The 14065-nt window shown below is 40.0% G+C and overlaps 1 protein-coding gene across 3 annotated transcripts in view; it reads left to right on the plus strand.

Moving 5' to 3' along the window:
* Positions 1-14065, plus strand: part of apaf1 (apoptotic peptidase activating factor 1) — a 240293-nt gene that overhangs the window by 91913 nt on the left and 134315 nt on the right. For all 3 annotated transcript variants that reach the window (XM_073066284.1, XM_073066286.1, XM_073066285.1), the window contains exons 13-16: positions 626-752; positions 1672-1797; positions 2404-2535; positions 10699-10824. In XM_073066284.1, coding sequence (XP_072922385.1) covers positions 626-752; positions 1672-1797; positions 2404-2535; positions 10699-10824 — 511 coding nt within the window. The remainder of the gene's footprint in view (positions 1-625; positions 753-1671; positions 1798-2403; positions 2536-10698; positions 10825-14065) is intronic.

The raw sequence follows: 14065 nt of genomic DNA on the forward strand, positions 1-14065 counted from the left end.
CTTTGCCAGAATCGCAGTTCCAAATAGTAAAATGACACACTTGGTTGCTATTTCTTGCTAGCTATTTACCCTTTGAACGCTTCTGAACTATCTAACTCTTAAATGTATTTGTCTTATGTTACTAAGCTGGCTCTATTTTGTAATATGTAGAAATTGTATAGAATTCTGTAAAATGTAGAAGAGGCCACACCCTCTGCTTGCTATTGCCATTGGGTAGGAGGTACAGAAGCCTTACTTAACTGCTCATGTCCCACACCACCAGGTTCAGGAGCAGTTATTACCCTGCAACCATTAGGCTCTTGAAGTGGTGTGAATAACTTCACTCACCACTACTCTGAGCTCATTCTATGATCTATAGGCACATTGTCAAGGACCCTTTCGAACTCAAATTCTCAATATTTTTATTTGCACATCTCCTATTCTTTTGCACATTGGTCTGTGTAGTTTTTCATAAAATTCTATTGTATTTCATTTTTTCCTTGTAAATGCCTGCAAAATAGTGAATCTCACGGTTGTATATATTATTATAACGTTGATTAAAAATTTATAATTTAAGAATAAGTTAAACAATATGCTTTAAGCACTTTTCTTCATTGATATAGGTTAATAATTTTTTTCATAACAGAAACAAGGCCACCTTGCAGAACTCATCACGTCTTGTTGTTCAACTTCACTGTGATGCTGTTTTTCATGCCTGTTTTTCTCATGATGGATTGAAGATAGCTTCTTGTGGAGCAGATAAAACTTTGCAGGTAAATAAATAAACATTTCATGGAGTGGCATGGTAGCGTAGTGGTTAGCACAATGCTTTGCAGTACCAGTGATCTGAGTTCACTTCCTGCTGCGGCCTGTAAGGAGTTTGTATGTTTTCCCTGTGGCCACATCGGTTTCCTGTGGATGTTGTGGTTTCTACCCACAGTCCAAGCATGCAGCGGTTGGTAGGTTAATAGTCATTGTAAATGACCCTGTGATTGCGAGGGTTAAATCTGGGATCGCTGGGCGATATAGCTCGAAGTTCTGGAAGTACCTACTCTGTGCTGTATCTCAATAAAATCAAAAATAAAATCTGTTATTCCACTATTGTGATGAAAAATGTAAAAAAGAAAAGTATTAAATCGATAACAATCCTTTCACATCTTCAGTTTCTAAACATAGTGCTTTTTGTTATTTTGTATTGTTTGTCATTACTATCTTTTGTATAGCTATCAATGATATTTATAGCTGTGTCACAGAATAGAAAGAAAAGTGCTCTTAGGAATTTATATTTCCCATTCTGCACCTAAAAATAAGCTTTTGAGATTGTATTTCTCTTTGTTGGATCACTGACGCCATCAAAATGTTCACTAATAAGCTCTCTAGTGATTTATTATTTGCCTGGTTTTAAAAATGAAATTTGTTCCTCAAAGAAGTAATACTAAAGAGTTTATCACATCTGCATAGTTCAGTGCTTCACTTTTCTATGAGAGGACTCAAAAACTACTAGTTCATGGAATGAGAATCTTTTCAGTGAGGTGCTGGTAATATATTTGCAACTATTTTGAAACAATTTTCAGTTATCTTCTACATTTTTTTTCTAGGGGCACTTTAAGGGTCATGTTTGCGATCAGTGATCAAGTTCTTGAAAAGAGTATGAGTAAATGCTTCAACATTCTATTTTAATTTGTTGTCCAGATTTTTAAAAGTGAGTCTGGTGAGAAACTTCTGGAGCTGCTTGCACATGATGATGAAGTGTTGTGCTGTGCATTTTCACCAGATGACAAACTTGTTGCCACATGCTCGGCTGATACAAAAGTTAAGGTAAGCAATTTCAGCAAACGTTTTTCAACAAGCAACCTGGTGGAAGAACTTAGCAGGTCAAGCAGCATCAATCGGTGGGTGGTGTGGGGGAGAGGAATGGTCGATGTTTAAGGTCAAAAACCTGCTTCAAGGCAGATTGTTGCTTCAGATTCCAATATCTCCAGCCTCTTGAGTTTCTGGCAGATCTATGAATGACCAATTAATGATTTAAACAAGCAGCTTCAAGAGTGGCTCATATTTTGAAGGCACAGTGTGCCAGGGTAATGGTTTGCTCAACACTTTACAGCAGCAGCTCTAAAATTGGGGTTTGTTTCTTGCCGTTGTCTGTTTGGACTTTGTATATTCTCCCTGCGACTTTCTGTATTTCCTCGGGGTGCTTCCATTTCCTCCTACATTCCAAAGATGTACTGTTAGGCTTAGTGAGTTTGGGCATGCTACGTTCCCACCAAGAATGTGGTGACCTTTATAGTGTGCCCTGCACAATCATCGCTGATTTAATTTGATACAAATGATGCATTTCACTCTGTTTCATGTACATCTGACAAATAAAGCTAATGTTTATTAATTACATCAGCTTAACAGCTAAATGAAGTTCTTTCTTTGTAGGTCTGGAATTCATTGACTGGCAACTTGATTCACACACTCCATGAACATAACGAACAGGTCAACTGCTGTCAATTTTCACATTCACAGCATATGATGATGTTAGTTACATGCTCCAATGATACCCTTGTGAAAGTAAGTTCTTTATTGAGTTGGTGTCTTTTACATAGAAAGCTAATTGACATGTCAGATATTAATGCTGCTCAATAGCATTTCTCATGATAAGCTAATTGATACTTATTTGTTTTAACATGTAATGCACAAACATCATCCTGTTGTAAATATGTTGTTTTATGTTGCACTGTGGAGCTTTTGCCCAACAGTCAACTGAATTGTAAACAGACAGTTGTTTGCTCACAGCATTCAGTTGGGCTGGAGGACAATCTCTTTTGCAATTTTCTTACAGGCCTTTAAGTGACTAAGGTATCACATCCTGGAGCTGCTGACACATTTGGCAGACCTTGTTAGAAGGCAGATTTAGGAAGTAAAATGGACATCCAGTCTTTCTTTTCTCATGTTTATCTACAACCAGACTGAGATTTTCTTTCAAGTGATTCACTCCTTCTCAGACTGACCTTTGTCTTCCATTGTGCAATTTCCATGATGTATCTCTTGAAGTTTGTCTTGAATGTATTTTCAATGTAATTTCAATATAATTTCCAAGATGGCGGCGTGACGCAGCTTGCAGCGGCCACTCTGGAGCTGATTATCTGTGAAGTGATTATTTGTGAAGTGGGGTGCCATGCGCAATCATAATTGGATGAAAAACGGACATGGGAGCACGGAGGAACATCGGGAAATCTCCAGGAAGATCTTCTTCGTTGCTGCTGCTGCTGTGAGGTCCGAGACTCTGCTGGGAAGAACAAGCCCCCAGTCCTCAGGGTCGCGTTGGCGGGGCCGTCTTAATACTCTGGGCAGAGGATGGTGCTTGGAGAAGCTGTGCCGGAGGGGATGGTCGTCGGCTCGGAGGTTCGACGGACTCAGAGTCCACTGCGGTCAGGTCGCTTTCGGTGTGTGCTGTTTCTGCGAGGCTGAGTCGGGTGGCGCCGTGGAAGTCCATAGCGTGGGTATTCCCTTCTGCCGCCAGCGTGGGATGGCGAGTCTGTCGGGAACCTGGGGACTTGTGGAAACTGTGTGGTGAATTCTTTTGAACTTACAGTCTTTTAACATCTTTGGACTATTTTTACTGTGCCCATGGTCTGTTTTTTTTATCAATTATGCTATTGTTTGCACTGTTGTAACTATGTGGTTTTGTGCAGGTCTTGGAGCTTTAGTTTTTGGTCTTGTTTGTCTGGTGGATTTGGAGCTTCTTTCCGGGAAACGCGCTAAGACGGTAGTGCAATATTAATACGCAGCAGCCTCTCCGGACTCTGGATTGGGGATTGCCAAACATTATGTGGATTTTCTGGTGTAGTCAATTTTGTCATATGCTTTTGTGATATCATTCTGGAGGAACATTGTCTCATTTTTTAACTGCATTGTGTTTGTGGTTTCTAAATGACAATAAACTGGATCTGAATTTCTGAATGTATCTTATTTGGCTTCCCATTTTCCTTTAGCAATTTGTGTGTAAAGCAGTCCTTTTGAGCAGGCTAACATTAGGCATGCTATGTCTGCTCCTTTTCAGTTGAGGCTGGATAATCAGGCCCACAACCACAGAAGATGTTGAGCTCTGTGTGAAATTGATGCCGTAGCCTCTCAATTCCTGTTGAGCATCTTCTAAATAAACTACTACCAGTGGTGACATTTTAACTTTTTCAGGTGTGTCCTATAGGTCACCCAAGTCTTGCAGCCATTAGGAGAGTTGGGATTCCTTCTGCTTGTAAACTAAAAGTTGAATACACTGAGTTTATAGTTACTGAATGCTTGGCAAGATAGACTGCTGAAAGCAAACGTAGCTTAACAGATTGCGTGCTCAATCTTAGTGTCTACGTTTGCCCTTGAGGGACTGATGGTTGCAAGGTAGTCAAAGTGTTCTACACTTTCCAATTCCTTGTTGTAATTTCAGGTGTAATGATAGACCAGGAACAGGCTGGCCTCAATTTTCTGTGTTGTTGATGTTTAGAGTTAGCCTTAGGCTTTAGTAAGCTTTTGAGAATTAGTTAAGGGTTGTTTGTAGGTCTGTTGAAAATTTCATTGTGTTACCACAATACAATCATCTGCAAACTGGTTTCCAATTATTATTGCTGATATTTGGGGGTGGCTTGGTAGTGTAGTGGTTAGCACAGCACTTTATGGTACAGGCAACCTGGGTTCAATTCCCACCGCTGCCTGTAAGGAGTTTGTATGTTCTCCCTGTGACCGCATGGGTTCCCTCTGGGTGCTTTGGTTTCTTCCCACTCTACTGATTAGTAGGTTAATTGGTCTTTGTAAATTTGTCCTTTGATTAGGCTAGCATTAAAAAAAATTGGGGGTTTGCTGGGCAGTGTGGCTCAAAGGACTGGAAAGGTCTGCTCTGTGCTGTATCCCAATAAACAAACAAATAGGTTAGTTCCATCATAGCAATGAGAGATATTGAAGGGATTATCATTAGTCTTGATATTTGATGCTTTTGCCCTGTCAAAGTAGTGTAGCAGTTCATGCAATGCTATTATAGCTTGGTGCTATCTGTAAGGAGTTTGTACGTTCTCTCTGTGACCACGTGGGTTTCCTCCGGGTGCTCCCATTTCTATAGTCCAAAGATGTACCAGTTAATTGGTCATTATAAATTGTCCTATGATTGGTGGTTGTCCATTGTGTCCGACAATGACAGGAAACCTGTGTGGGAGAGTTTCTAAGGTGGAAAAGCTTTTGCACTAGGGCAGTTCCACTCTCTTGACCTCTGAAGTTTGGGACCAGTGTTACAAAGAAAGCGTCACAAACTGGGGTCGTCCCTGCTTGCGGTGGATGACCATGACATCTTCTGTGTCTTGTCATGCCCTTTGCTTTCCATGGAGTATTGCAGTACCACCTTTCTGGCCATTGGACCTCACTGTAGATCTCATCCACCCAGTCCACCAGATCCGATTTCATGTGCTAAGACAGGCATGTCCCTATCCCACCGGGGCATGAGGCCACCGGCTACTCTCACCTGGTTTAGCCCGCCTGTCGAAGCGGTGTGCGGGGTGTGGCAAACAGCTACTTGGAACATCAGGTGAGAGCTGAGTGTCTGGTGGTGGGGACCAAAGGTGAGTCAGCTGCCCCAGAATGGACACGGCAACCCCCTTCACCAGAGGTGCTACCCCTCCCCGGACACCCCATAAACCCCTGTCCTGTGTTTAAGCTAGTGCCAAATAGGTGGGTTGCTGGGTGGTGTGGCTCATTGGGCTGGAAGGGCCTGTATCTCTAAATAAATAAATAATACTTTCTTCCCATGGCTGGAGAAAATTGTGGGTGCCATAATACAACTGAGTTACATCATAAATAATACAAAAACATTATACTTGTTCATTTGTTTATTGAGAAAAATGATCCAGTATTACATGTATTTTTTGGAAAAAGTACGTGAACCTTTGCTTTCAGTAACAGGTATAAATCTCTTGGACACCAATAACTTCAAACAAACACTTCTGATAACTATTGATCAATCCTGCATATCGGCTTGCAGGAATTTTAGGCCATTCCTCCTTACAAAACTGCTTCAACTCTGGGATGTTGGTGGCCTTCCTTGTGTGAACTGCCTAATTCAGGTCCTTCCACAACATTTCTATAGGATTAATGTCAAGACTTTGACTGAGCCATTCCAAGGCATGAATTTTCTTCCTTTTAAACCATTCTGTGGATGATATACTCTTGTTTTCTAGATCATTGTCTTGTTGCACTATCCAACTTCTATTAAGCGTCAGGTGACGGACTGCTACCCTGACATTCTCCTGTAAAATATCTTGATACAATTTTGAATTCATTGTTCCCTCAACAATTGCAATCTGTCCAGGCCTGAGGTAGAAAAGCAGCCCCAAATCATGATGCTTCACAGGTGGGATTAAGTTTTGGTATTGATATGCAGTCCCCTTTTCCTCCAAACATAGCAATGTGCATTTCTGCCAAAAAGTTCAACTTTTGTCTCACCTGTCCACAGAGCAGTGTAGAACATTCAGGAGGTCTTTGCAAACTTGAGGCATGCAGCAACACACACAAAATACTGGAGGAACTCAGCAGGCGAAGCAGCACCTAGGAAAAGAGTACAGTCAACGTTTCAATCTGAAACGTTGACTGTACTTTTTCCCTAGATGCTGTCTAGCCTGCTGAGTTCCTCCAGCATTTTGTGTGTTTCAAAGGTACATTTAATGCCAGAGAAGTGTATACAATATACATCTTGAAATGCTTTTTCTTCACAACCATCCTCGAAAACAGAGGGGTGCCCCCAAAGAATGGACAACAGTTAAATGTTAGAACCCTTAAGTCCCTCCCCCAGCTCCCCTCCCTCCTGCGTGTAAGCGGCAGCAAGCAACAGTCTCTCGCTCTCGCTCTCTCTCCCTCCCTCCCTCCCTTCCCCCTTCTTTCTCTCTCCCCCCCCCCCCCAATAAGGAGGTGAGAGGTGTCTCTGTTTCACAGCGAGAGGGGAGACATGACAAACAACTTGCTGGTTTACAATGTTAAAAGTCCGTTGCGTCACTTTTTCCGAGTTCTGTGTCCAAAGATCTTGGGTCTCTGGGAACACAGCCAGAGATCTTCTGTCTCCTGCAGAGGCATTGACCTCTAATCCCCCACCTCCAGAGCAATGAGACCCTGAGCCTCCGCAGGCAAGGGGAGCTCTTAAGCAGAGCCCTTGGTGTGCCGAACAACGGCCAGTTGTGAAACCCCAAGTCTTGGTCCCATTCCCTTAAAGAACCGTAGCCAGCATGTAACTCCAGGTAAGGGTCTTCAAAAGAACCCTGAAAGGGAAAAATAAAAATATTAAAGATAGAAATAGAGCTGTTTCTGAAGATGCAAGCAAAGGAGTATGGATTTCCAGCATCTGCAGATTTTCTCTAGTTTGAGACATGCAGCAATGGTTTTATTTGGAGAGCAGTGGTTTCCACTGTGGTGTCCTTCCATGAACATCATTCTCGTTCCATGTTTTTCTTACAGTGGACGCATAAACAAAGACTTTAGCAAGTTCTAGATATTTCTGCAGGTCTTTTGCTGTTACCCTTGGGTTCTTTTTCACCTTCAGCGTTGCATGTTATGCACTTGGTGTGATCTTTGCAGGATCCCCACTCGGGGAGAGTTGCAACAATACTGAGCTTCTTCCATTGGTATACGGTTTCTCTTACTATAGACTGATGAACACTCAGATCTTTGAAAATGCTTTTGTAGCTTTTCCATCTTTATGCATCTCTACAATTCTTCTTCTGAGGCCATCTAAAAGTTGTTTTGGTTGAGGCATGGTGCACATAAACAGATTTTTCTTCAGTAGAGCAGGCTCTGTCAGTAACCTGTCCTTGTGTGTCTTTTTTATACAGAGCAGGGCACCTCTATGACCCACACCTTCAATCTCATCTCATTGGTTGGAGCACCTGACTCCAAATAGCTTTTGTAGAAGGCATTATTCCAGAGCAACCTTTTCATACTTTCCCAACAAATACATGTAATATTAAATCATTTTTCTCAATAAATTAATGAACAAATATAATGTTTTTTGTGTTATTTATTTAATTGGGTTCTCTTTATTTAGTTTTGGGACTTGTGTGAAGATCTGATCATGTTTTAGGTTATATTTGTGCAAAAACAGGGAAAAGTCTATAGGGTTCACAAACTTTGCAGCAGCACTATATGTATATATGTACATGTGTATGTGTAGATAGATAGGTATCTATATGCATATTCAAGATATTGGCAATTTAGTAATTTTTTAAAACTTGATCCAATAGTATTGAACTTTTGTACCCATCTTTAATGTAAGTAAGGGATAGAGAAGTTTTGAGTTTGGGAATGGAATCAGGAATGGTGTTTATTAAATATTCTAGACTGAGATCAGAATACAGTAGATTCTTACTTAATTGGGGCACATCAGGGCCAGTACATTTTGGTCTAATTAATGTCTGCTCCAATTAGCCAAAGTTTCATGGAAATAGTTAAAAAGGTAGAAAGACAAACTGCGTGACAAAATATGTATTTAAATACAGAACAAATTAGAACACTACCATTGCTACTGCAATACTACAAGTATCTGGGAGTACAGTTAGACGAGAAGCTTGACTGGACTGCCAACACAGATGCCTTGTGCAGGAAGGCACAGAGTCGAATGTACTTCCTAAGAAGGTTGGCGTCATTCAATGTCTGTAGTGAGATGCTGAAGATGTTCTATAGGTCAGTTGTGGAGAGCGCCCTCTTCTTTGTGGTGGCGTGTTGGGGAGGCAGCATTAAGAAGAGGGACGCCTCACGTCTTAATAAGCTGGTAAGGAAGGCGGGCTCTGTCGTGGGCAAAGTACTGGAGAGTTTAACATCGGTAGCTGAGCGAAGGGCGCTGAGTAGGCTACGGTCAATTATGGATAACTCTGAACATCCTCTACATAGCACCATCCAGAGACAGAGAAGCAGTTTCAGTGACAGGTTACTATCGATGCAATGCTCCTCAGACAGGATGAAGAGGTCAATACTCCCCAATGCCATTAGGCTTTACAATTCTACCGCCAGGACTTAAGAACTTTTTAAAAGCTATTATTAATGCTTTTTGAGATGGTGATTTAGATGCATATCATATTTTTTTACTGAGTTAAGTATTGTATGTAATTAGTTTTGCTACAACAAGTGTATGGGACATTGGAAAAAAAAGTTGAATTTCCCCATGGGGATGAATAAAGTATCTATCTATCTATCTATCTATCTATCTACTTACTATAAAACTGTATTTCCTGATACTTATCGAAAGAGGAATTCATCTGTGTCAGGTAATTTTGACTGTAAATGAACAAAATCAGCACCTTTACCTAGTGCAGATAATGGACTGTTGACAATTGAACCCTCCAACTCCTCATTTCCATTGTAACATTCAAGATGATTGTTGATACCTTCAAATTCTTCGTAACTTGTAACTTCCTGAAGTAGCGAAATTGTATTATCTTCACTTGGCATCTGGCATCTCCAAGCCTGATTGTTTGAATCTGCAGTAAGCAAAATAGTTCTGAATTATCTAACTGCTTATTCCTCAGCAACTAACAGTGACAAATATTGCAGCTTTTTGAACACAAACACGCAAGTCATGCTATTCAAAAACTGTTCACTCAAAGGCATGGTGTTGTGTCTAACGGCCACACCAGTGCATGCATCTGCTACTTGTTAGAAACTGTTTGGCAGCAATCTCCTGTCCCAGTTAAGTGGCATAGTGTCCTAGATAAATGAAGGGAGTACTGGCTATTTTCTCGATTTGTCTTTATTCTTTAAGGGTTGTCCCAAATAAGCAGCTGCCCCAATTAACTGATGGCCCAATTAACCGGAATCCACTATATCTCAAATCACATCTCCTTGGGATGTCACTTCCATGAAAAATAATCTGAGATTTTAATTAGTATCTTTCCCTTCTAATTTCATATTTATTGACTGCTTTTATGTTGTCAAGAACCATGACTTATGCGTGTCCTTAGCTACCATTAGTATAATTGGTGTGGACATTAAACTGACAAGATGGATATTCAAATTGAAAGGGAGTATCAGAAAGGCACTAAGCCAGTAATGCAGTTGTTTGAATTAATAGATCAAGAAAGTAATTTTAAAAACATACTATGTTTTTGATTGATAGGGCACTACTTTTGGTAAATCGTGTCAAAAAAGTATTTGTAGTGCATGCATTTAAAATTCTTCATGTCTGTTGCTGGGTTACATGTGGTTGGCCAGTATCAACTGAGTCAGCCTTTGTCATCAGATGCTCTGCATCTGGTTATTAAAGCTAATTTTAGTGGATAAGCGGCTGGAGTTTTACTCACGTCATGCAAGTACTTGTTATATTTATCCATGTAATCTTTGATATGCAGAGTAAATTGTGCTTCCAATATCCTCTTATGTTTTTGGATATTTAACAATGAATTGTGTTCATCTTATTACGGAGTGTTTTCTCATCACAATGTGTGCCTTTTGAGTTGTTGAAGTGTGCTACAATTACAACTTTGTGTCTGAAACTTGTTTTTGTGAGGGGATTACCGGTAGTTTTTGTAGATATAAGGCTGTCATTGAAATTTACCTGGTCTTGTGTGAGCTAACCATTTTTTAAGGAGGAAAACAATGATTAAAGATAAAAATTAGTAATTCTCTCAAGACTGAGGGATGTAAGTACAAGGTAGGAATGAGAAAGGTATGTTGTTTCTTCATTTTCAAACTTGTGATTATTGCTCTTTTTCATAGACTTGGGACCTGAAGGGGACCAGCTGCAAAAACTCTTTGTTTGGCCACGAGGCACCTGTTAACCATTGCTGTTTTTCTCCTGATGACCAATATCTAGCCAGCTGCTCTGATGATGGGACAGTGAAGGTATGTACCATCTTTGATTAACAAATGAAATGGAATTTTATACTATTACCTCATTATGAGGATCATGTTACGTTCTTTCATTTTGAACCTCAACCGAAAAAAAAACATGTCAATTGCAGATAAAACTTTTTTGGTTTTTTTGGAGGCTGGGTTTGAGCTGGGGAGGGAGACCTGATAGAGCATATAATTATAATAAGTTATTAGTAGCATAGATAAGGTGGATTGTCAGATTATTTTCCCCATAAAAGAGATGTCTGAAACTAGAGCGCTTAGGATTAAAGTAAGGTGTAAGAGGATTAGATAGCATCTGAGGAGGAATTATATCAACCATGATTGCAATTTGGAATGTGTTGAAAAGACGACGGAGGCAGTTACTCAAATTTCATACGAAATTTATTCTCAAAGTGTGTATATGTCACCATATAGACTCTGAGATTGATTTCCTTGCAAGCATTCACAGTAGACCAAGAAACACAATGGAATCAATGGAAAACTACAGACAAGCAAGGACTGACAAACCACCAATGTGCAAGAGAAGACAAACTATGCAAATACAAAAAAAAACTTATAATACTGAGAACTTGAGTCCATAGGTCCTTGAAAGACAATAAAGTCCTTGAAAGTGAGTCCATAGGTTGTGAAATCAGTTCAGTGTTGAGGTGAGTGAAGTTATCCATGCTGCTTTGGAGCCTCACAATGTTTAAAAAGTGTCTGGATGAGCACTTGTATCTCTAAAACATAGGTGGCTATGGAGCAAGTGCTGGTACATGAAATTAGTGTGGGTAGATGCTTGATATTAGGCATGATTGTGGTGAGATAAAGAGCCTGTTTGTGTTGTGTCACTCTGCTTTTCCATAAATTTACATATTTCTATAAATAAACCAAAATTGGAATTAGAATTACGAAATGCATGATGTGATTGTTGAATTAAGTATGGAAATGCTGTAGTACTGCTAATTTTAGAATTTAAAACATACATATTTTGAAGTTCATAGAGAGAAAATGAGCTCCATTACTGATAAACAATTTCTTCAGATGTTGTCAAGAAGGATAACAGAATTTAGAAAAGGGAATGGATAGCATACATTGGGGATTATTTATCTACCATCTAGCGTGCACTTTTTGTTCCTTCAGTATTCCTTTTGAAAAGAATTTGACATGCCTAGATATAATAAATGTCTTTGACCTTTTATTTTCAAGTGCATATGAACGTTTATCAATCTGGCCATTATTAAGTGACAGCAGATTTTTTTTTATTTTCTCAATTCCTTCGGCTCATTTCACTCAGTGGAAAGTTTTAGTGGTCTTAGTGTTTTCTTTCTTATTTTTGGGTTCACTTGCTGCTGTATAGAAATTATTACAATAGAATTGTCTCTTCCTGACATCACCATCGCAGTTTTACTTTCGCAGTGCATCGCTCTTCATATGTTCTTCCTAACCACATATTCTCAGCAATTCAATTAACCTTGCCATTTCAAATGAATTTGTTGCTCCCACTGTCTTTGTCACAGGTCATCTCTGATTTTTTTTTCCCCTTACATCTTTGTCCATATCAATCACCTCACTAATACATCTCTGCCTGTCACGGGGGAGAAAAAAAGAAGTCTCATCCCCCAGTCAACTCGAAAGTCATTAGTCCAGCATTGCCATGCTGCTGGTTATTTATTTGCACAGCCACTCCTTAGCTCCCACCACTGATGCCCTGGCCACCATTAAAACAAACATACTGTAGATACCAGGAAACTGAAATGAGAATGCTTGAATCACTCAGAACTTAGGTGGCAATTGATTAGTTCCGATTGAAAGGTCATTGAACTGAAATGTCAGCACTGTTTCTATTTTCACCAGTTGCTGTTAATCTGTAGATTACTTTGAGGGTTGTCTACTCTCAATTTATTTCACTCTATCGCCCTGACTTCATGCTTATCATTGCTCTCTTGTATCTAAGGGCAGCAGACTTGGTTTATTTTTGGATTAGGCTTTACAGCAGAACTACCAAATCATGTTCTCATTTGCCAAAATTGCTCACTATTCTCAACATCCTGGAATGAAAAATAACCCTCAACCTTTGCAGTACTGCAGAGAGTATTTTTAAAACACTCTCCCTTCTATGAGAAAGTAAGAACCTTCTGGAGTTCTTTGCAACAATTCAAAATCACCTAAATTTACTTTGCCTTTTGCTTCCTTTACCCTTGCCACTGGGCTGAATATTGTAATGTATTACCGTAGATTCCGGACTACAGAGCGCACCTGATTTTTAGCCGCTGGCACTAATTTTAGAAATAAAATCATTTTTTTAAATGTAAAGGCCGCACCGGATTTTAGGCCGCACCGGATTTTCGGCCGCAGGTGTCCCACGTTGTAATATGAGATATTTACACAGAAAGATATTACACGTGAGGATTTTTTTAACTTTTAATTAAATCCATATGGTAACAAAAACAAATACATATTGCAAATGCTTTTTTTCGAACCGTGCCCGTACGCGGCTACTTTTAAATATACGTTGCGTATACTTCTTTACTGAACAACATTCCAATATCTCCTAACGACTGGTAAAAAATATATATACTGCAGCCTACCAGGAAAAGTTATTGATACCTTTAACTTAAAAGCAGAGTTCGCTCGGATCCAAAGCCGCTCGCGGAATCCGCTCCCCCCCTCCTTTCCGTTTCATCGCAAACGGCATTTAAAAGCAGATTTCGCTCAGATCCAAAGCCGCTCCGCCGCTCGACCCCCTCCTTTCCGTTTCATCGCAAACGGCATTTTCCCACAAGACGCCGCGAAACCGGGTGTGTCGTCATAGCATCCCGCGATGTAGTACAGAAAACAAATATAGTTTAAACTAAGAGGGTAGGTAGCACAATGCTTCGAGTGTTTTCCATGTTGATGAGGGTGAGTACAAATGACTGATTTACAATAATTTAATTGTGAAAGTGCGCTTGATTTATCGTACAATTTCATTGGACCTCTGTGAACTACTCATCAATTTTATTGGTCTACTGTTACGAGGCAAAATGTTTACGAGGCGGCATGAAAAAAAAAATGCATTAGCCGCTTCGGATTATTGGCCGCAAAGTTCAAAGCTGTTCAAAATGTGGGAAAAAAGTAGCGGCTTAAAATCCGGAATCTACGGTATGTGAGTATTCATAGGTCAAAGTGCGTATGACGTCAGAACGCGGGTTTTGTAAAATGGAAGTCTGGTGAATAAACGTGTGTGTTTAATACTGCGCTGTCCGAG

This window comes from Hemitrygon akajei, chromosome 14, assembly GCF_048418815.1.
Source record: "Hemitrygon akajei chromosome 14, sHemAka1.3, whole genome shotgun sequence".
NCBI classification, from domain to species: Eukaryota; Metazoa; Chordata; class Chondrichthyes; order Myliobatiformes; family Dasyatidae; genus Hemitrygon; species Hemitrygon akajei.